General features: G+C 40.0%; 1 protein-coding gene across 1 annotated transcript; it reads left to right on the top strand.

Annotated features, from left to right (window-relative positions):
* Window positions 1-18,703: 18,703 nt before the first annotated feature.
* LOC124682559 (histone-lysine N-methyltransferase ASHR3-like) lies at window positions 18,704-21,946 on the top strand. The gene is made up of 6 exons (XM_047217218.1): window positions 18,704-18,773; window positions 19,007-19,100; window positions 19,500-19,578; window positions 20,607-20,778; window positions 20,876-20,956; window positions 21,856-21,946. The coding sequence occupies exons 2-6, from the start codon at window positions 19,050-19,052 to the stop codon at window positions 21,923-21,925; spliced, it is 453 nt and encodes a 150-aa protein (XP_047073174.1). The 5' UTR covers window positions 18,704-18,773; window positions 19,007-19,049; the 3' UTR covers window positions 21,926-21,946.
* The last annotated feature ends 884 nt before the right edge of the window (window positions 21,947-22,830 follow it).

Genomic DNA, 22,830 nt, shown 5'->3' with positions numbered 1-22,830 from the left:
GAAACAAGAGAGCTATATTTGAACCCGGTGATCATGTTCTCTTGAACCGAGGGAACCGAGAGTCGGCAACTTATATTCAAGCTTTTTATTTTTATTATTACTGCCAACTTACTCTTATTACTATATGCAGATCAATTCTTGCTTCCAGGTTGCCAACTTACTCTTATTACTAAATGCAGATCAATCCTTGCTTCCAGGTTCAGTCAAGTGATCTAACGAACCAAGAGACCGATCCAACAGAGAAACCAATTGAAACCAGACCTTTCACTGACGGCTCCGTCACATAAAAATATTTTCTTCTTCTTTGGCACGGAGTTATTTTTATTCCTCTTTGCATGGAGATCTCTGTTTCTACTGTTTTTACAAATATTTTGTATGGAGAGCACACGGGACTTCCATTGATGAGTTCGTATTTTGCCAAAGGTGATCCCAGGTTAGTTTCTTTTATATCCAGTCCAGCACCAAGAGTGGCATGCTTGGAAACCTGAACACAAGATATTACAAGTTATGCTTACTCCCCCAAGTCCTAAATTCTCTGTTCTAACTGAATCTTAGTGCAAATAATTGAAAGAAATTCTGGCTTTACATGCTCTGGTTGTCTTAGTCTCGATGGATACCTAATTTCTTCATCTGCATTTCTGCAGTATTAGAGTGCACGTACTCGAGCAAAAAAATCTGAGTTGTATCTTCAAAATCTATGTGGCCAACAACTGTAAATGTGATTATTTTGTATGTTTAATACTTCTGGCTGATTATTTAACTATTTTAGTAAATACCTCATGGGTTACCATATGTTTCAGCATTTATCATTGATGCCATCGATAGGTCGTTGTTGCTAATACCTAAAGAGGCACACAATTTTTTGCAGGGATCTTACCTATGCACTACTTGTGAGCAAATATTTAGTTGGCCAGTTTTCTTCATTATTTGAGTTATGTATTGTGTATTTGTGTCAGTCAAATGCAAACTAAGCTTCATGCATATTTTAATAATATCAAATAGTTGCTAAACATTTTTTGCACTAAAATTTAATAGAATAGTTATCTTCAAGGTTGTCCTCTAATATGTTTTAGTTTTCATCACACATAAATGGAAATTTTCCTCAGTACTTAGCAATATGGCGGCATGTCTACTGAATATTTACAAGCTTTTTAGGTGCTAGCTATGAACCCACGTCTTGAAAAAAAGGTCCACAGAATCAATATTCAAAAAGATGAATATGGAACCTACTTTTTTCCTCTTGATAACAGAATAATTTTGGCTTGGGGCCAGTTTTGCCAGTATAAATAGTATGAAACTGGTTACCATTGAAATACAACAATGTATCTGCAACTGTGACATCAGAATGCCATATTTACAATACTCATATTTAGAATTGAGTTGTGTAGATTGATAATCCTTCAAATAATGCCTAGCTAAATCTATTCCCCACAGAATTAGTAGATTTGTGTGTTCCATTGTATAGAGTATATACTTATTGTAATATACATGCCACTCAAGGTAGATATGAATTGATTTACCGCTCTGCACCAGGGAAGATGCCCTACACCATGAATATTTTTTTCATATCTACTCATAGCAACAAGTCAGTGTTACGTGTTTATACAAAAAGCAACGACTAAAATACCATAAAAATAAATAGGAAAAACGTCCAGAAAAGTAAAAATGTTCACCATAGATGAAGGGAAAAAACGCTATTTCAGATAAATAGATAACTGAACACAACAAAATAAACATGTCTTCTTTAGAGTACAGGAAATTAACACATTGCACCATAAACACTTTATTATTCAACTAGACGTTTCCACACAAACACACCAATAAACACACGTGGCCGTTTATGCGTTGACAATACATTCCAAACATGCATAAACCATTTTTACTAAGGAGATAAACGGACGGCCTAAGAAAAGAAAACATCTTAGTACTTTCCAGCGATCTCTTCAAACTCAACTATACCGTAGTTAACAGCCGAAAATGAAGAGTTAGAGATATCTTCATATGAATGTTCAATAGCTTCAGGTTCGCAATACTCAAGAGCAGTTGACTCAGCAGAAGTGATTTTATTGTGTGTTCGATCAACTCGCTCCAGTGTACGGCGCCAACCGTTTGTTAATTCATCCACTTTCATTCTCAGTTGCTGGTTGATACGTCTCCGACGTATCGATAATTTCTTATGTTCTATGCCATATTATTGATGATACCTACATGTTTTATGCACACTTTATGTCATATTCGTGCATTTTCTGGAACTAACCTATTAACAAGATGCCGAAGTGCCGCTTCTCGTTTTCTGCTGTTTTTGGTTTCAGAAATCCTAGTAACGAAATATTCTCGGAATTGGACGAAACAAAGACCGAGGGGCCTATTTCGCCACGAACCTTCCAGAAGACCAAAGAGCATAAGAAGTGGGGCCACGAGGTGGCCAAACCACAAGGCGGCGCGGCCAAGGGGGGGCCCGCGCCGCCCTGTGGTGTGGGCCCCTCGTCGGCCCCCGACTCGCCCTTCCGCCTACTTAAAGCCTCCGTCGCGAAACCCCCGATGCGAAAAACCACGATACGGAAAACCTTACTGAGACGCCGCCGCCGCCGATCCCATCTCGGGGGATTCTGGAGATCTCCTCCGGCACCTGCCGGAGAGGGGATTCATCTCCCGGAGGACTCTACACCGCTATGGTCGCCTCCGGAGTGATGAGTGAGTAGTTCACCCCTGGACTATGGGTCCATAGCAGTAGCTAGATGGTTGTCTTCTCCTCATTGTGCTTCATTGTTGGATCTTGTGAGCTGCCTAACATGATCAAGATCATCTATCCGTAATACTCTATGTTGTGTTTGTCGGGATCCGATGGATAGAGAATACCATGTTATGTTAATTATCAAGTTATTACATATGTGTTGTTTATGATCTTGCATGCTCTCCGTTACTAGTAGAGGCTCTGGCCAAGTTTTTGCTTTTAACTCCAAGAGGGAGTATTTATGCTCAATAGTGGGTTCATGCCTGCATTGACACCGGGACAAGTGACGAAAGTTCTAAGGTTGTGCTGTGTCGTTGCCACTAGGGATAAAATATTGGCGCTATGTCCGAGGATGTAGTTGTTGATTACATTACGCACCATACTTAATGCAATTGTCCGTTGCTTTGCAACTTAATACCGGAAGGGGTTCGGACGATAACCTCGAAGGTGGACTTTTTAGGCATAGATGCAGTTGGATGGCGGTCTATGTACTTTGTCGTAATGCCCAATTAAATCTCACTATACTTATCATGCCATGTATGTGCATTGTTATGCCCTCTCTATTTGTCAATTGCCCGACCGTAATTTGTTCACCCAACATGCTTTTATCTTATGGGAGAGACACCTCTAGTGAACCGTGGACCCCGGTCCATTCTTTTAATACTGAAATACAAATCTGCTGCAATACTTGTTTTACCGTTTTCTCTGCAAACAATCATCTTCCACACAATACGGTTAACCCTTTGTTACAGCAAGCCGGTGAGATTGACAACCTCACTGTTTCGTTGGGGCAAAGTACTTTGGTTGTGTTGTGCAGGTTCCACGTTGGCGCCGGAATCTCTGGTGTTGCGCCGCACTACATCCCGCCACCATCAACCTTCAACGTGCTTCTTGACTCCTACTGGTTCGATTAAACCTTGGTTTCTTACCGAGGGAAACTTGCCGCTGTGCGCATCACACCTTCCTCTTGGGGTTCCCAACGGACGTGTCAACTACACGCATCAAGCAAATTTCCGGCGCCGTTGTCGGGGAGATCAAGACACGCCGCAAGGGGAGTCTCCACTTCCCAATCTCTTTACTTTGTTTTTGTCTTGCTTTATTTTATTTACTACTTTGTTTGCTGCACTTATATCAAAACACAAAAAAATTAGTTGCTAGTTTTACTTTATTTACCTGTCTTGCACTCTATATCAAAAACACAAAAAAATTAGTTTACTTGCATTTACTTTATCTAGTTTGCTTTATTTACTACTGCTAAAATGGCCAACCCTGGAAATACTAAGTTGTGTGACTTCACTAGCACAAATAATAATGATTTCTTATGCACACCTATTGCTCCACCTGCTACTACAGCAGAATTCTTTGAAATTAAACCTGCTTTACTTAATCTTGTCATGAGAGAGCAATTTTCTGGGGTTAGTTCCGATGATGCTGCTGCCCATCTCAATAATTTTGTTGAACTATGTGAAATGCAAAAATATAAAGATGTAGATGGTGACATTATATAATTAAAATTGTTCCCTTTCTCATTAAGAGGAAGAGCTAAAGATTGGTTGCTATCTCTCGCCTAAGAATAGTATTGATTCATGGACTAAATGCAAGGATGCTTTTATTGGTAGATATTATCCCCCCGCTAAAATTATATCTTTGAGGAGTAGCATAATGAATTTTAAACAATTGGATAATGAACATGTTGCTCAAGCTTGGGAAAGAATGAAATCTCTCGGTTAAAAATTGTCCAACCCATGGATCGACTACTTGGATGATCATCCAAACCTTCTATGCAGGACTAAATTTTTCTTCGCGGAATTTATTGGATTCAGCTGCTGGAGGTACCTTTATGTCCATCACTCTTGGTGAAGCAACAAAGCTTCTTGATAATATGATGATTAATTACTCTGAATGACACACGAAAAGAGCTCCACAAGGTAAGAAGGTAAATTCTGTTGAAGAAACCTCTTCCATGAGTGATAAGATTGATGCTATTATGTCTATGCTTGTTAATGGTAGGACTAATGTTGATCCTAATAATGTTCCGTTAGCTTCATTGGTTGCTCAAAATTCTAGACCACATCCTCGCTAATGGTAATTCTTATGGTAGATATGTTTCACCTAATGAGGAAAAGATGTTAGAAATTGAAAGGTCCACCAAGAGCTTTATGCAATCACAAGTATGAGCAAAATAAATTGTTTACTAAAACTATGAATGAGCAATCTACCTTGTTGAAGAAAATAGGAAATCAACTTGAAAATTTGAACATGGAGATTTCTAGGTTGCAAACTAAACTTGCAAATGTCGAAGACCGAATCTCATACATATCACACGTCACAATCTTCTTTAATTAATAAAATGGCTGCTAAACCTGATGATATTGAAAATAAAATTGTTACTACAGCAAATGCCATCCAAGTTAGAATTAATGAGAATATAAGATTAATGGCTGAACTGCGTACTAGGTGGGATAGAGAAGAAAATGAAAAACTAGCTAAAGAGGAAAATGTAGCTAAAGTTTGGACTATTACCACCACTAGCAATGCTAATAATTCACATGTTGCTGCACCTCCTACTATCAATGGTAAAATAATTGGTGTTGGCAATGCTTCTACTCCTAGTGCAAAGCGCGCAAAATTACTCGAAATCGCTAAAACTGCTGAAACTGCTTGTGATAAAACTGCTGAAATTTTTTCCAACCTTGGGGATGATAATCCCATTGCTTTAGATTGTAATGATTTAGATTTTTATGATTGCCACATCTCTGAAGTTATAAAGTTCTTACAAAAACTTGCTAAAAGTCCTAATGCTAGTGCTATAAACTTGGCTTTCACAAAACATATTACAAATGCTCTCATAAAAGCTAGAGAAGAGAAACTAAAACTTGAAACTTCTATTCCTAGAAAGCTAGAGGATGGTTGGGAGCCCATCATTAAAATGAGAGTCAAAGATTTTGATTGTAATGCTTTATGTGATCTTGGTGCAAGTATTTCGTTATGCCTAAAAAAGTCTATGATATGCTTGACTTGCCACCATTGAAAAATTGTTATTTGGATGTTAATCTCGCTGATAATGCTAAAAAGAAACCTTTGGGGAAGGTTGATAATGTTCATATTATGGTTAACAATAACCTTGTCCCCGTTGATTTTGTTGTCTTGGATATTGAATGCAATGCATCTTGCCCCATTATATTGGGAAGACCTTTTCTTCGAACCGTTGGTGCCACTATTGATATGAAGGAAGGTAATATTAAATATCAATTTCCTCTCAAGAAAGGTATGGAACACTTCCCTAGAAAGAGAATGAAGTTACCTTATGATTCTATTATTAGAACAAATTATGATGTTGATGTTTCATCTCTCGATGTTACTTGAGTTACACTTTCTGCGCCTAGCTGAAAGGCGTTAAAGAAAAGCGCTTATGGGAGACAACCCATGTTTTTACTCCAGTATTTTTGTTTTATATTTGTGTCTTGGAAGTTGTTTACTACTGTAGCAACCTCTCCTTATCTTAGTTTTGAGTTTTGTTGTGCCAAGTAAAGTCTTTGATAGTAAAGTAAGTACTAGATTTGGATTACTGCGCAGTTCCAGATTTCTTTGCTGTCACGAATCTGGGTCTACCTCCACGTAGGTAGCTCAGAAAATCAAGCCAATTTACGTGCATGATCCTCAGATATGTACGCAACTTTCATTCAATTTGAGCATTTTCATTTGAGCAAGTCTGGTGGCCTAATAAAATCCATCTTTACGGACTGTTCTGTTTTGACAGATTCTGTCTTTTATTTCGCATTGCCTCTTTTGCTATGTTGGATGAATTTCTTTGATCCATTAATGTCCAGTAGCTTTATGCAATGTCCAGAAGTGTTAAGAATGATTGTGTCACCTCTGAACATGTGAATTTTTATTATGCACTAACCCTCTAATGAGTTGTTTCGAGTTTGGTGTGGAGGAAGTTTTCAAGGATCAAGAGAGGAGTATGATGCAATATGATCAAGAAGAGTGAAAGCTCTAAGCTTGGGGATGCCCCGGTGGTTCACCCCTGCATATTTTAAGAAGACTCAAGCGTCTAAGCTTGGGGATGCCCAAGGCATCCCCTTCTTCATCGACAACATTATCAGGTTCCTCCCCGAAACTATATTTTTATTCCATCACATCTTATGCACTTTGCTTGGAGCGTCGGTTTGTTTTTGTTTTTTGTTTTGTTTGAATAAAATGGATCCTAGCATTCACTTTGTGGGAGAGAGACACGCTCCGCTGTAGCATATGGACAAATATGTCCTTAGGCTCTACTCATAGTATTCATGGCGAAGTTTCTTCTTCGTTAAATTGTTATATGGTTGGAATTGGAAAATGCTACATGTAGTAACTCTAAAATGTCTTGGATAATTTGATACTTGGCAATTGTTGTGCTCATGTTTAAGCTCTTGCATCATATACTTTGCACCCATTAATGAAGAAATACTTAGAGCTTGCTAATTTGGTTTGCATATTTGGTTTCTCTAGAGTCTAGATAATATCTAGTATTGAGTTTTGAACAACAAGGAAGACGGTATGGAGTCTTATAATGTTTACAATATATCTTTTATGTGAGTTTTGCTGTACCGTTCATCCTTGTGTTTGTTTCAAATAACCTTGCTAGCCTAAACCTTGTATCGAGAGGGAATACTTCTCATGCATCCAAAATCCTTGAGCCAACCACTATGCCATTTGTGTCCACCATACCTACCTACTACATGGTATTTATCCGCCATTCCAAAGTAAATTGCTTGAGTGCTACCTTTAAAATTCCATCATTCACCTTTGCAATATATAGCTCATGGGACAAATAGCCTAAAAACTATTGTGGTATTGAATATGTACTTATGCACTTTATCTCTTATTAAGTTGCTTGTTGTGCGATAACCATGCTTCTGGGGACGCCATCAACTATTCTTTGTTGAATATCATGTGAGTTGCTATGCATGTCCGTCTTGTCCGAAGTAAGAGAGATCTACCACCTTAATGGTTGGAGCATGCATATTGTTAGAGAAGAACATTGGGCCGCTAACTAAAGCCATGAATCATGGTGGAAGTTTCAGTTTTGGACATATATCCTCAATCTCATATGAGAATAATAATTGTTGCCACATGCTTATGCATTAAAGAGGAGTCCATTATCCGTTGTCCATGTTGTCCCGGTATGAATGTCTAAGTTGAGAATAATCAAAAGCGAGAAATCCAAAATGCGAGCTTTCTCCTTAGACCTTTGTACAGGCGGCATGGAGGTACCCCATTGTGACACTTGGTTAAAACATGTGCATTGCAAAGATTAGTATACTATGCATGAGACTTGCGGGCACTATTAGTATACTATGCATGAGACTTGCAACTTGTAAGATATAACTTTCATAACTCATATGCTTTATTACTACCGTTGACAAAATTGTTTCATGTTTTCAAAATAAAAGCTCTAGCACAAATATAGCAATCGATGCTTTCCTCTTTGAAGGACCATTCTCTTTACTTTTATGTTGAGTCAGCTCACCTATCTCTCTCCACCTCAAGAAGCAAACACTTGTGTGAACTATGCATTGATTCCTACATATTTGCATATTGCACTTGTTATATTACTCTATGTTGACAATTATCTATGAGATATACATGTTACAAGTTGAAAGCAACCGCTGAAACTTAATCTTCCTTTGTGTTGCTTCAATGCCTTTACTTTGATTTATTGCTTTATGAGTTAACTCTTATGCAAGACTTATTAATGCTTGTCTTGAAGTACTATTCATGAAAAGTCTTTGCTTTATGATTCACTTGTTTACTCATGTCATTACCATTGTTTTGATCGCTGCATCCACTACATATGTTTACAAATAGTATGATCAAGGTTATGATGGCATATCACTTCGTAAATTATCTTTGTTATCGTTTTACCCGCTCGGGACGAGCAGAACTAAGCTTGGGGATGCTTGATACGTCTCCGACGTATCGATAATTTCTTATGTTCTATGCCATATTATTGATGATACCTACATGTTTTATGCACACTTTATGTCATATTCGTGCATTTTCTGGAACTACCCTATTAACAAGATGCCGAAGTGCCACTTCTCGTTTTCTCGCTGTTTTTGGTTTCAGAAATCCTAGTAACGAAATATTCTCGAATTGGACGAAACAAAGATCGAGGGGTCTATTTCGCCACGAACCTTCCGTAAGACCGAAGAGCATACGAAGTGGGGCCACGAGGTGGCCAAACCACAAGGCGGCGCGGCCAAGGGGGCCCGCGCCGCCCTGTGGTGTGGCCCCCTCGTCTGGCCCCCGACTCTGCCCTTCCGCCTACTTAAAGCCTCTGTCGCGAAAACCACGATACGGAAAACCTTACTGAGACGCCGCCGCCGCCGATCCCATCTCGGGGGATTCTGGAGATCTCCTCCGGCACCCTGCCGGAGAGGGGATTCATCTCCCGGAGGACTCTTCACCGCCATGGTCGCCTCCGGAGTGATGAGTGAGTAGTTCACCCCTGGACTATGGGTCCATAGCAGTAGCTAGATGGTTGTCTTCTCCTCATTGTGCTTCATTGTTGGATCTTGTGAGCTGCCTAACATGATCAAGATCATCTATCCGTAATACTCTATGTTGTGTTTGTCGGGATCCGATGGATAGAGAATACCATGTTATGTTAATTATCAAGTTATTACATATGTGTTGTTTATGATCTTGCATGCTCTCCGTTACTAGTAGAGGCTCTGGCCAAGTTTTTGCTTTTAACTCCAAGAGGGAGTATTTATGCTCGATAGTGGGTTCATGCCTCGCATTGACACCTGGGATGCTGACGTGAAAGTTCTAAGGTTGTGCTGTGTCTGTTGCCACTAGGGATAAAACATTGGCGCTATGTCCGAGGATGTAGTTGTTGATTACATTACGCACCATACTTAATGCAAGTGTCTGTTGCTTTGCAACTTAATACTGGAAGGGGTTCGGACGATAACCTGAAGGTGGACTTTTTAGGCATAGATGCAGATGGCGGTCTATGTACTTTGTCGTAATGCCCAATTAAATCTCACTATACTTATCATGCCATGTATATGCATTGTTATGCCCTCTCTATTTGTCAATTGCCCGACTGTAATTTGTTCACCCAACATGCTTTTATCTTATGGGAGAGACACCTCTAGTGAACCGTGGACCCCGGTCCATTCTTTTAATACTCGAAATACAAATCTGTTGCAATACTTGTTTTACTCGTTTTCTCTGCAAACAATCATCTTCCACACAATACGGTTAACCCTTTGTTACAGCAAGCCGGTGAGATTGACAACCTCACTCGTTTCGTTGGGGCAAAGTACTTTGGTTGTGTTGTGCAGGTTCCACGTTGGCGCCGGAATCTCCGGTGTTGCGCCGCACTACATCCCGCCGCCATCAACCTTCAACGTGCTTCTTGACTCCTACTGGTTCGATTAAACCTTGGTTTCTTACTGAGGGAAACTTGCCGCTGTGCGCATCACACCTTCCTCTTGGGGTTCCCAACGGACGTGTCAACTACACGCATCACCGGTTTTCTTCCTTCTCGCACCTCCATCCAGTGCAAGAGTTATAACTATCTCGGTTGAAGCATCTCATATTCCACCAGTTAAGATATTTTGTCTCAAAATTAAACCTTCTTTCAAGTGAACGAATCATCGATTCAGTCGCCTTTTCTTCTGCAGCCTGGAAAGTGTTATACTCTGATCCACTTGAGGTGAACACATGGTGAATTTTCACTGGAATCTTCATGTCAGGCACAGAACCATACACATTGCTAAAGAATGGCATACATCTATAGAATTTCTCAAATCTGAGGCCAATAACTGAAAGTTTTTTTTACTACCTCATCCAGTATGACTGTATGCGAAACTTCAAGCGTCTGCGCACTGCCTGCAAATAAAAAATGAAATACAAACTCAGGAACAAAACAACAGCAACAAAGGAAAATAAATAAACCTACCAGCTGGAGGAAACACAGGACAAGGCATGACATCTAGGCGAGCTGCATCTTCCTCTATGTCTGAAGCATATAGCTTGAGCATGTCATCAATGTCCATTGATTCCTCCATGCAAGCCAACAAGCTGATACTACCACGAAACAAGCAAACACTCGACTGATGCTACTGCACACAAAAATGAACTAGCAAATGTTGTGCTCCTCAGAACTTGCATGCATGCTTAAAATAGGTAGGTGACCACCTTTAGCAGTTGTATCCACGCGTCGCCGTTACTCCATGCAGCGACAGATGGCAAAGACACCAACACGTCACCATGCATGTACAGAAAAGTATTACAAGTGTTGGAACTTCCCAATAAAAGCTGCCACGTCCTTGCATGCGTGTCTCACATGCATGACCTTCTCATTACCTATATATAAGTGCAAACACTCCGCCTGAGAACATACTTAGGCACGGCCAGATTAGAGCTATCACATCCACATTACATTCAGAATGAATGCTGATCAGCCGGTATAATGCTAGCCGCTGCACCTTCTTCTTCAATTTATTGACACCTATATTCATAACAGTCAATATGTTTACTGACGCACCTTTATTTTTTTCCCAACAGCTCATCACTCTGAACCGTATGAGGATTTTACAGGACATGTCTGAGGGAGCTAACATAGCCATCCACTCCCAAGGATCAGCTACACCAACTCCGCAGAGGCATACCGCATGGTACCTTCATCTTCCAAATTTTTGAATTATTATCGATCGGGAGTTCAGGCCGAATTAAAGCATTGTACATGGAAGCCACTGAGAATGAACCATTCCCGGTAAGATTCCATCGAAAAACATCCAATCCGTGCGTCAATTGAACTAACTTAAGACGTTGTAACAATTGCTGCCAAGAGGTTTTCCTGGGACCGATGAGACTCTTCTAAAATGCACATTTGGTGGGAAATTTTCAGTCTTTGACATAACGCAGGAGCACCCTGATTTTCAGTCTTTGAGATAGCTCCGTCGACGTTTACTTTTGCAATCATGGATGGAAGAGGTTTCCATTTCTTCTGTGACAATGCAACATTTCGTTGGCCAATAGTTAGCATGTCAGGTTGTTTCAACGCTTTTAACTCTCGCAAGAAAGAAGTAATAAACCCATGAATATATAAAGGGCTTTGAAATGTATCTTTGTGATAGCCTTTCTCCTACTTGTCCAAATAGACCACAAGGTGACTGTCAAGAGGTTGAACTGCTCGCGAGGTAATGTCTCTATCATATCAAAGAGCCATTATTTTGCGGTTGGTTCCGTGTTTGCACTCATATGTTTCACCATCAGCTCATCTGATAAGTCCCAAACACTTCTTAGCAATATTGCACCCTAATGATCTTGGAGTGCAATATTGCTCATCTGATAAGTCCCAAACACTTCTTAGCAATATTGCACTCTAATGATCTTAGAGGAAGTGCCGTTAAAAATGTAGGCATGGTGATGTAAAATACATATTTCATCATTTTATTGCGCGTGTGGGGGGGGTGGGGGGGCAACTGCCCCCTCCCCCATGTAAGGATGTAAGACCAATTTGGTACAATTTTTCTAACATGAATACACAAGATTCAACAATAAAATGAAGATTGGACTATACTCGGTACATATATAAGTTTAATCCTTATACGTCACACGATTTTCCAAGAACAATGATAGATTAGACGCGTATCTTGGTTTTAAAAAGCCTATGCGATGCAAGCTGACATAACGATTATGCCTTCATCGGTATGGTCATACGCGGCGCCATGCAAAGCTCTAACTAGCGTGCAACCAAAACATAGAGGCATAGCACATATGTGAGCTCGGGCGGCCGCCTTACTACGCCCTATGGAGTCCTCCGCTTTAGGGCTTATTTGGTACTAAAGCGTTTGTAGGGATTAGTGTGGATAATATTTTAAAGTATTGGGTGAATTTCTAACGTCATCTAATCCTCACAAAACTCCATCCCCAACCAATCCACTATGTATAGATAGAGTATTGAGGATTAGGAAAAGTAAACTCAAATTTGAGAAAAAGTGAGAACACGCGGATTAGACTCACTTAATATTTTACATGAATTTAAAATAAATGATTGGAATTATCCCCACTAATTCTCGCTAAGGCCAAACCAAGTTGTAAAAGTGTAGAGGTGTTCCAGGCTAAGGGGATGTACAGTGGTGTCCAATCAGCCGTCGGTAACACACACCACGTATGAAATTAGATGACGTAGAAGAGAGAGAAAACTTGGAGGACGTCTGTACACGATACTTTTTTTCTCCTTTCATCTCCCTAGATTCCCCCTAGAAATCCTCGAGAAATCGCTGGCGCGACGAGCCGCCTGGAGGTGGTGGTGGCTCGGAGGAGCCGGGGAGCGAGGCGCTTGCCGAAGGACTGCAAGTGGGGGGCGACAGAATTTAGCGTCGTCCCCGTCACTGGGAAGGCAGGTCGGTTAATAAAGTCAGTTTGTGACGGTAGCATGCGAAGAAGGATCCTATGGATTCGTTTTCTGCTTCTATCTCTTCCCCTTTCATCTTCTATTCAGACTTTGCCGCGGCGTGCAGCTCGTCGCCTTGGCGTGAAGCTCTTTTCAGGACGACCTGCGTCTCTACGTATCATTAATTGTTTCCCCAGTTTGTAATCATCTTCTTCCATTCTTCAGTGTTTGGGAAATAATTTGGATTCCTCAATAAGTTGTATGCTAATGCAACCGCCGATTCTTTACAGATAACCAAAACACTAGCCCACTGTATTAGCTGTCTTTAAGGCGGTGACGTTTAAATTACTGTACATGTCCTAACAAATACTACCTCCATCCCAAGACTTAAGATCTATATTTTTTTCGGAAAGTCAAACGAGCTTTTAAGATGGAGGTAGTATGAACAGGCTGCGGTGCGGTTCCACGGCCCGGTCCGACCTAACCGCTAGCCACACTCCGCCAGTATAACTGCCCAAAACCGCACCCACACTTGCTCTTCTTCCTTCTTCCATCTTCCCGCCTTTGGCCCCTCTGCCTCTCCCCAACTCCGCTCCTCGCATCGCTCATCCTCTGCCTCTCCCAAATCACTCCAACCCCGCGCCTCGCCTCGCCTCGCCACCAAACCCTAACCCCGCCCCCGTCGATCACCGCTGCCCCACCAATGGCGGGGCCGCCCGCCCACGCCCCCGCACGCGCCACCCCCGCCCGATCCTCGGCGCCGGCGCGCCGCTCCGCCCGCCACGGCCCACCGCGCGGCGGTGATCATCGGCCCCCTTCGCCGTCACCTTCACCGTCAAGCCCGGCCGCGGCGGAATCTCCGGGAGGAAAGGAGCCCCGCATCGTGGTACCCATCCGCCTCCGCCCCCGCGTCCGCGGCCTCCCCTCGGCGTCGCCCTCGTCCTCGCGGCTACGGCGCGAGGCCCCCGCGGCGCCGACGGTACATGAATGCGCGGAGGAGTGGGGGAGAGCGAAGGCCGCGTCAGGTGCCCCGGAGGAGGACTGCGTCCTCCCTTTCCTCCAGAAAGGCGCGCCAAGGAAGGTACGTACGCGTCCCGCCACCGTCCTGCAACGGCAATTGGCAAATGATTTTCTAGCTCTTCGATTTTTATAACTCTCGGTTCCTCATATTTATGGGCTTCCTGCATTGTCGTTGGGTTGAATTTGATCCCCGGAACTCTGAGAGTTCCAGCTCATTGCTACATTGTGGGTTTGATTTCGTTACGGGAGACTGAACTGTCGTACTGTGGTGTGGCGGAACCAGATAATTCTTCTGTCATCGACTTTGCGAGTACGATTATGTGTGCGAGTGTCAGGAGGATGTTTCTGTGTTCTCCTGTGGAGTAAATACGAGTTGCGCTCGGTGTGTAGGAACGAGTCTTGGTTGATGTGATCTGCCTAAGACATGAATGGAACTAGTTGGAATGAGAAACAAACCAGCAACATCAATCCAAGCTCCAGAAATATGGTTCATACGCTCTGCTGTGTGTTTCTTTACAAAAAAAAATAAAGAATGCTCCACTCATGAGCTATTTCATTCATTTCCCAAGGATCTACCCTGCCTGTTGGTGTTGGGCTAGGCTCCCTTTGATTTGTACCAGTGTCTAATTGTCATTTCTATGTACGTGCTTTCGGTTGTTTACACATACTAGGAGATAATTGTTTCCTGCTGTTGTTGGTGTGATTCGTGATGAGTAGCCTCCTGACGTGTGGGGGCAATATTTTAGGCGACAAGGACTCGCACGGTGCAATTAAGCAGCTAAAAACATACAAAATACTCTACCTCCTCTACTTACATTGTAGTTACTTTACTTGTTAACTTCCTGTCTACAAATTGAACTACACTTCGAGGGGATTAGGTCCTGCAACAAACTCTGTTACATAGCCACAATATGTAGCTTGCATTTACTATTGCACAAAGTATAAATCTTGTTTTTTAACATAAGTATAAATCTTCTTGACCTTAGGTTGTTAGCAGTGCTGCATTGAATGTTTTATTAGAACAATGAATAGTATTTTGTCCATCAGAAGATAGATGAACATACTAGGATATTAAAATCTTTCGGAAACCTAACGGATCTCAAAGCATTTGTGCATATCTAAAAAAATTAGCATCATTTTAAATGCACATATTCAATTTATTAACACTTTTCATATCTCTTTGTATACAGACCAGCCAATAAAACACATCTGGGAAGTATTGTTTGCAACACTGAGTGTGGTAGCTGTAGATATGCATCAATTACCGACTTGTGTCGTGCAGGGATTTGACAACCAAATTATCAGTTTTTGTAGAAACAGGATGAACTGATAAATGGGGGTGATTATCTTGTACTCTTGTTGCACCCAACTCATGATACAGGCAGAAAAAGATATAAAAAAGGTGTTTGGAACAAAGAACATTGAACTTCAGTACGGTCTTTATTATCATTTTATCTTCATAAGCTCCAAACTGAGAAGAAATGGATACACTAGATGGATTTGGATATCACACATAAATTTGGAGAGAAAACAAGCACTGTAACAAAGATGCAAATCAGTCGACGATTTAGGGATATCATCACATTAGAAAATGTGAGTGGAAAAACTTCCTTTTTTATAGGACGGCTGTTCTGAGGGCAGACTCTGTTTTCCAAGAGTTATTATGGATAAAGATCATGGAATGCTTTGGAAACATGATGCAAAATGTTAAGTCAAGCTATTTTTTCCTCGATCGTGTGCCTGAGTGCGTCATTTTGTATTAGAATAATGTGTCGCGATGGCGCTGTGGACTTACAACCCAAAAGGTAAAACCCGGAAAATGAGAGCTCTGCAAAACTGGAAAGCTGGAAATAATAACATATGGAGTTCTATAGCATATAAAACATATGGAGTGGAAAGCTGGTGGCAAATGAAGTTATATCTGCAGAGCACATATGGAAGAATTTATTTAGCTCTAATGCAAGAAAAAGAAGCTAGAGCGCACAGGGAACCATGCCACGTTGTAGTTGAGGTAGGAGATGGGACTCCAAATCTTGAACTCAATGACAACACCTAAGTGCCTACGGAGTGTTGATCTGTAGACTACCTGAAGAAACAGAACTATTTGAAGAGGCTGATATTCTTACGGAATATGGATGCCTCCCATGAAAACTCTTATGTATATATTCCTGGAATGTTCTTTGGACAAATGTTGAGTTGACAACCTGCATAAACAAATGATGCGTACGTGGCTACCAGCTCTGATAGAACTGGCAGAAGATGGCCATAATATTTAGTGTTCTGTTAAACAGAAGTGTCATGCCATTGCTTTTAGTCATTATCTGTAGCTCTGGCTGCTGGACTATCCAAATCTTTTAATAGGAGGCATCAAGGAGATCAGGGCATGGAATATACAGCGTGGAAATGTACTCAGACTCTTGTTAGTTATCACAAGAATAGGTGAAAGCTTGGTCAAGAAGCGATGGATGGATGCCAAGTAAACTTACTATAGTATTCTGAATTTCTGATGCACTTCAAAGCTTCCACATATAGGATACTGATACCAAGTGATTGCATTGACACAGTAGTACATGGATGTGTACTCCGGATGTTACTAGCCTGCTTTCCAACGAAGTGCATAAGCTAGTGTGATTTTCTACTGATTTACTGAAACATAGAATTTTTGAAATCCTTTGGATTTAGGTTGAGTGCCTAATTTGCTCGAAGAGTGTCATGCCTGATGAAAGGATGCAATGTTCAGTTCATCACTGTGAAGTAACCTTGCATAAGGTTTGCTTTGGAAAAAGTGATGGAATCTGTCCTCGCCATGTAAGTTGTTGAAACCAAGCCATAGATCTAAACCTTTTTTTTTCATTTTTCCGAGATTGCAAATAATGATATCCTACATATATGTTTGTTGGTACTAATGTAAAATTGCCTATCTCTGTATCCAATTAAAATTGATATTATCTTTTTAATTACATTGAAGTATGTGTTAGTTCTCAGTAATTATGATGATTCATCCCCTAATATTTTTGTTAACTGTGCAGATATGTTTTTACTGCAAAAGGAGAACAACTTTGCAGCGTCGGAAACATGTAATGCCTGCATGTGCACAATGTTCGCTGCATGAAAACAGAATAACTGAGTCTGTTGATCCTTCGAATACAATGATAAGTTGGAGTATTTGGCCATCAACGAGTGAGGTTGATGCTGTTGCTTCATCTACCCTATTTGGTGCTTGTCTGTTAGTTTCTTATATAATTTGCCTACAACAACATAGCAGAGTGGATATTGTTGGTTTTTAACCGGTATCAGGACAGTTACTCCTAGATAATATGTACCTTCAGTGCCTACAGTTTGCATCTAGATAACCACTCAGAGGTACGACTAAAAACATGGTAAGCGTAGATGTATAACTTATATGTACAGGTTATTGATATAATACTAGGTTGATATGATAGTTCAATATTGGCTGAGGAAATATAATTCATAAGGCAGGTTTTGTCGAGCTATAAGCTTATTATATGCTCACGTACTGATAATCTTTTTACCATATCAAGCATATGTTCATATATCATAGCATCAAATTTGAAGATATTATTATGAAACATGAGCTAGATGATTTTGGTCTCTGCTTAAGGTTTTTTAACTGTTAATGTATTGAGAACAAAGGAGGGCCTCATCTAATAAGTTGGTTTTCAGAAGGACATTCTCCAGTTTTAAATACCTTGAATATGCATGCCAAAATATTCTCTCTGTTGACTAGTCTTAAATGATTAATATTTCTAGAATATTTAACATTTTATTACATTTGAATGCATTTTATTTGATTTATTTATTGCTGTAAACTTAGGTTCTTTCTTTCTTGTTAATTTTGCTGATTACGTGAAATGTTCTTCTACCAGGGTGCAGGTCCTGCAAATGACATTAAGGTGGTTAACAGTTCCCTTTTATTTTATTTTTCGGCAAAAAGATATAGCGTGTTATATGTTGAGTTATGGTGTTCCCATATACATTTCATTTTCTGAAATGTTGAACACGCTGAAATTCACCAATTTTGATTCTCTGACGTATTACCTTCGTAAAATGTGATTAGTTGAACTTAGGCACGGTCAATCTGTTAGACTCTTACACTTCTACTTTCTTTATTGTGGATATTCCATCTATGCCTTGTATTTGTCTGGAATGATCTATTTTGTGGAAACGAACTGAAGGAAAACAAAAAATCATGTAATTCTTGTTAGTTCTGCGGTTCAATGGTTCTTTTTAGTTTACAGTTGTTTGATCTGTATTCTTGTTGAGAATATATTCATTTACAGGAAACCTTCCGGCGATTACCTCTCCCGTATGCTGACCAAGAGTTCAATATCGACCCTATTAAGAAAGAGGAGATGGAAAGTCTGACAACTCCACCTCCATATGTACATTTGAAGCACAGTATCCTTTGTGTGCCGGAATTGAAATTAGTTGACCAGTTTTCCTTTTATATTTTTATCTTTCAACCTCGGAATCCATAATTTCCTAAATGAGCTAAGATGTTTATTTTGTCAAGAAGAAATGTGACGGTGATGTCTTTGAAGCTAAATGCACTGGTTGTGACCCTCCTTTGACCTGTCAAATAAGATGCTCATGCAGGTAGGAGCCAATTTCATTTCTTCTGTGCATGCTTGTGGGAGATCTGCTTATTCTCTCTGTACATCTCTTCCAGATTATTATGCTCCCATTGAACAGTTTTTTTTTTCCAATTTCTACTGTAGTAGTTGTATCCTAGAATTTAGGCTATTTGTATCCTATAAAATAAAATGCATCTACTCCTTCAGTAGATGTAAATGAATGTTTTGTTGACAGAAAGTTATTAATTCCTGCAGGTCTGTGTTCATTAGCTGCTCTCAGGCCTGCAAATGCTCAAAAATGTGCTGCAACAGACCATTTCGCAGAGAGAAACGGGTAGAGATTGTTAAGGTAGGGATTTCAGTGGTCCTTCTTCTGTTCTTCCTTTTTCATTTTAAGTGATCTTGTGTTTGTTCTTTGAGAAAGACAAAAAGTAATTGAAGGTTTTTAACTTGCATCACTTAAAATATCAAACTTACAGGATTGATGTTTTTGAACTTGGAATATTTATGCCTACTCTTGTGGGTTTTTCCCTCTCTATAATGCATAAAAGCAGTGCTCCTGCCTGTTCACGTCAAAAAGAATATTTATGCCTAATATTTTTCCCGAACATGCCCCCAAAGCGCATGATAACTTAGATATCTATGTTTTATTTTTTATTTAGCTTAAGTAATAACTTACTTTGTTAATATACCTGTGATTAAGAAAATTTTGTGTGGTAAATAACTTCCTGATGGAATTCTTCTGTAGACTCAGCTTTGTGGATGGGGCGCTGTAGCATTGGAAGCAATTGAGAAAGGTGATTTTGTGAAAGAATTTGTTGGAGAAGGTATTTGGGATTCGTTCTTTGGTTTGCTTTATAATCTTATATAGTTCTTTTAAACCCTTACTTCTAATGCACTTGCTGCTGCTTATACATATGCTATATCTTAAGTTGCTGTACAATGATTGAAAGAACTTAGATGATAAACTTATTATTTGTTATTGATGACCAATTTCTTTGATTAGTAGGTCAACAATAGGTGTTTCCTTTCCATACCTGTTAACTTTTCCCATTAGCCATTTCGCTATTCTTTTTGACATTGTATTTTTATGTTGCTAACCACACATGCCATGTGGTGGTGCCATTTTCGCTATTATTTCTATTGATATTGTTTCTTATTTTCAACATTATCCTTTTAAAGTTAATTATTACTAGAAAAAAGGTAAAACATATTTTTGCCTACATAATTTAATAGAGGAAACCTTCTTAAGCAAATTCTGGAAATGTAAGTTCTTCCATTTATTTGTTTTGTGAATACCAAACACACACATACACACACTACCCAGTAAAGCCAGGCTAAGGCATCACACCCCGGCCCTGTCTCAAGCTGCGGTTCTTCCTGGGTGAGCCTGAAGATATCTGGGCCGTGAGTGTGCTCAAGGAAGCGATGCCTTTGCATTTTGCAGTGTCCCACCAGAGCTTCTCTATATCCACGCCTTCATTTTTTGGATCCACGCAACTTATTAAAAAAATCTCTTGAGTATCATATCCAATTATTGGTTTTCGTCCAGTTTTCCTTATAAACTGGTCCTCCTCTTCTTAATGAAAAGGCTGCCGGTTGCTCCAAAAAAAAAATCATATCCAAGTAAATGCTTATATTTTGTACAGGAGGAAATGATTCTTGTTATTATTTTGCTAATGATTTTCTATTCTGCTAAATTGATGTTAACTCAAGTTCCTTGCCTCTGGAAATCAAAAGGTAGTTTTCTTACAAAATATATAATTAAAAGAATCTTGATTGGTGTTTACATCAGTATCCTCTTCATTTATTTTTAAAATCATATATTTTTAAATTGTTTAATGCCCCATTCCAGTTGTAGATGGCGTGACATGTCAAGAAAGGCTCGAGGACATGAAACAGCGAGGAGATGAAAATTTCTACATGTGTAAAGTCAGCAAAAACTTTGTAATAGATGCAACATTCAGAGGAAATGACTGTCGCTTTTTTAACCACAGCTGCACGCCTAACTGTCAGTTGGAGAATTGGTAAATGTCTTGTTTGCAGAAGCTTGGCATACGGATCTCTGAACCATACCTATTATTTTGGTGATTTAGTGACTTTGTGTTCGTTTCTTATCGCCAGGCAAGTTAATGGCAAGACAAGGCTGGGCGTATTTGCTTTACAGGCTATACAAGTGGGGGATCCCTTGACCTACAATTACAGGTACATGAGAAAGACTCAATCAGCCTTCTGTCCCATTTAGTGCCAGAATATACCGTTGTTCCCTCATGCAATACACTTTGACTTTTGGTATAAATTTGTATGCATTTCTAACACCATAAAATCGTTAACAATGTTAATGTGTGTAGGTATACACATGTTAGCATTTTTTATTTTCTGGTGCCCCTCTCCCTCCGTAATCATTCAGCGCACATGCTTTATTTCCCTGGCTTCACGTTGGCCAATACAAAGTGAACCCTTCATTAAAATAAAATAAAATATTACCGACAATAGTAGGTTTGCCTGGATTGGATAAGTCGATACTGGTGGTGCTCTGCTAGATCCAAAACCTCGTGTACCAACCCCTCTCAAAACCTTCCAAACTTGTTGTATTATGATGCAATATAAACACAGCATAGCAGAAATTTGCATGTGGCACGACCACTGTTTGTCATGTTCCAGAAGTATCTTGCAGTCATCATTGTTACACTATGGTTTTGAGTTGTCTGTATTTTAGCATCTCTTAACATAGTGGTTGCTGACAATAGCTTATGGCTAAGACCATAATGGAGAATGTGACCAGGCAGAGCTCAGCTTATAACGTAAATCTTTTTTTCTCGAACACACGCCAAGACGTGTGTCTTTGTATATTAGAAGAAGACCGTCAAGCTTATAACGTAAATCATTGATGCCAGATTAACTGACATAAAATCTAAATCTATCTTCTACAATGGCAATGACACCTAAGTAAAATATTTTAGCAGCACTAAAAAATCTTTCGTATACCGCATCAGTTAGAAAAATAGTCTTCAAAATCCATAGAAAAGATGCTCCTGTTGCTTTGCGATCAATGTTATGCGATGTACTATATTATCATAGTTTCATTTTGCACCATCTTGTAGATTTGAACAACATTTCGGCCCACAGACAGAATGTTTCTGTGGAGCTGCAAACTGCCGAGGGAAGCTGTGATTAGATAAAGATGGACCAGGGAGAGGTACATAACAGTAGGCTGAAAGCAATGGTAGATAACAGGAAATGGAACAAAGTGTGAAGATTTATTGAGAAGTACATTTCTTTCTCTCTTTCATCAGCCTTTCAGAAGAACGAGTGTAAATGATATTCATTTTCTCCAGTAGGATGTACCATGTACATAGTGTTTGCTTAGCTGTCGTTGTTCCTTCTGATTTAGGACTGAATTAGCCATTATTTTTCAAATGTACAGGTTTTACTTTGTAAATTTGTGAATATGTGTGAATATGCAACACATGTTGAATGCACCAGCTGTTTAGCTTGGCCCTTTTTTATCACAAGTAGTTCAGTTTAATAATTCTGGATCACGTAGTTGAATCTCTGTGCTTTTATCCATGGATCAAATCAGTGCAGTGGTTGAATAGGTGTATTTGAATTTTTATGGCTTAACCTATCCTAGATTTGATTCCTTGAGTTGTCATTAGAAGACTATGTCAGTGATTTGCTCCCCACTAATTTCAGCTGTTTGTGGGGCATATTGAACCTATCCTAGAATTGTTTGTGTGTCGCCTATGTAACCCATGTTTGGCTCTTGCGGTCCATGGGTTACCTGTTTTCAGATATCCTTATGACCATACTTAAGTTCTAGACGGTATATATCTTAAAATTCATTGTTTAAGCGTTGAGAATTCCTGGATAATTAGCTGCTAGTAGACTGCAACCTCGGGCGAGCTCTTAGATGCAATGATAAATGGCTGGAATACTAATGGCTGAACATGAGCAACATGTGCGCCCTGTTTCGAAATGACCGGTGGTACTTGCGTGAACATGGAGTCATATGGTTCAAGGTCAGGCATGTCTTGTTCAGACTAGTAGTCGCCACTCACCAGACACCAGCAGAATTA

The sequence above is a fragment of the Lolium rigidum genome, chromosome 1, assembly GCF_022539505.1.
Source record: "Lolium rigidum isolate FL_2022 chromosome 1, APGP_CSIRO_Lrig_0.1, whole genome shotgun sequence".
Classification (NCBI taxonomy): Eukaryota; Viridiplantae; Streptophyta; class Magnoliopsida; order Poales; family Poaceae; genus Lolium; species Lolium rigidum.
This window is presented reverse-complemented; position numbering and strand designations above follow the sequence as displayed.

Bases quoted from the DNA above. Each gene is read 5' to 3' on its own strand.
- LOC124682559 (XM_047217218.1), top strand. From the start codon at position 19,050: ATGTGCTGCAACAGACCATTTCGCAGAGAGAAACGGGTAGAGATTGTT. The intron at 19,579-20,606 runs GTATTTGGGATT...GCCCCATTCCAG, and splicing joins GAAAGAATTTGTTGGAGAAG to TTGTAGATGGCGTGACATGT. The intron at 20,779-20,875 runs GTAAATGTCTTG...TCTTATCGCCAG, and splicing joins AACTGTCAGTTGGAGAATTG to GCAAGTTAATGGCAAGACAA.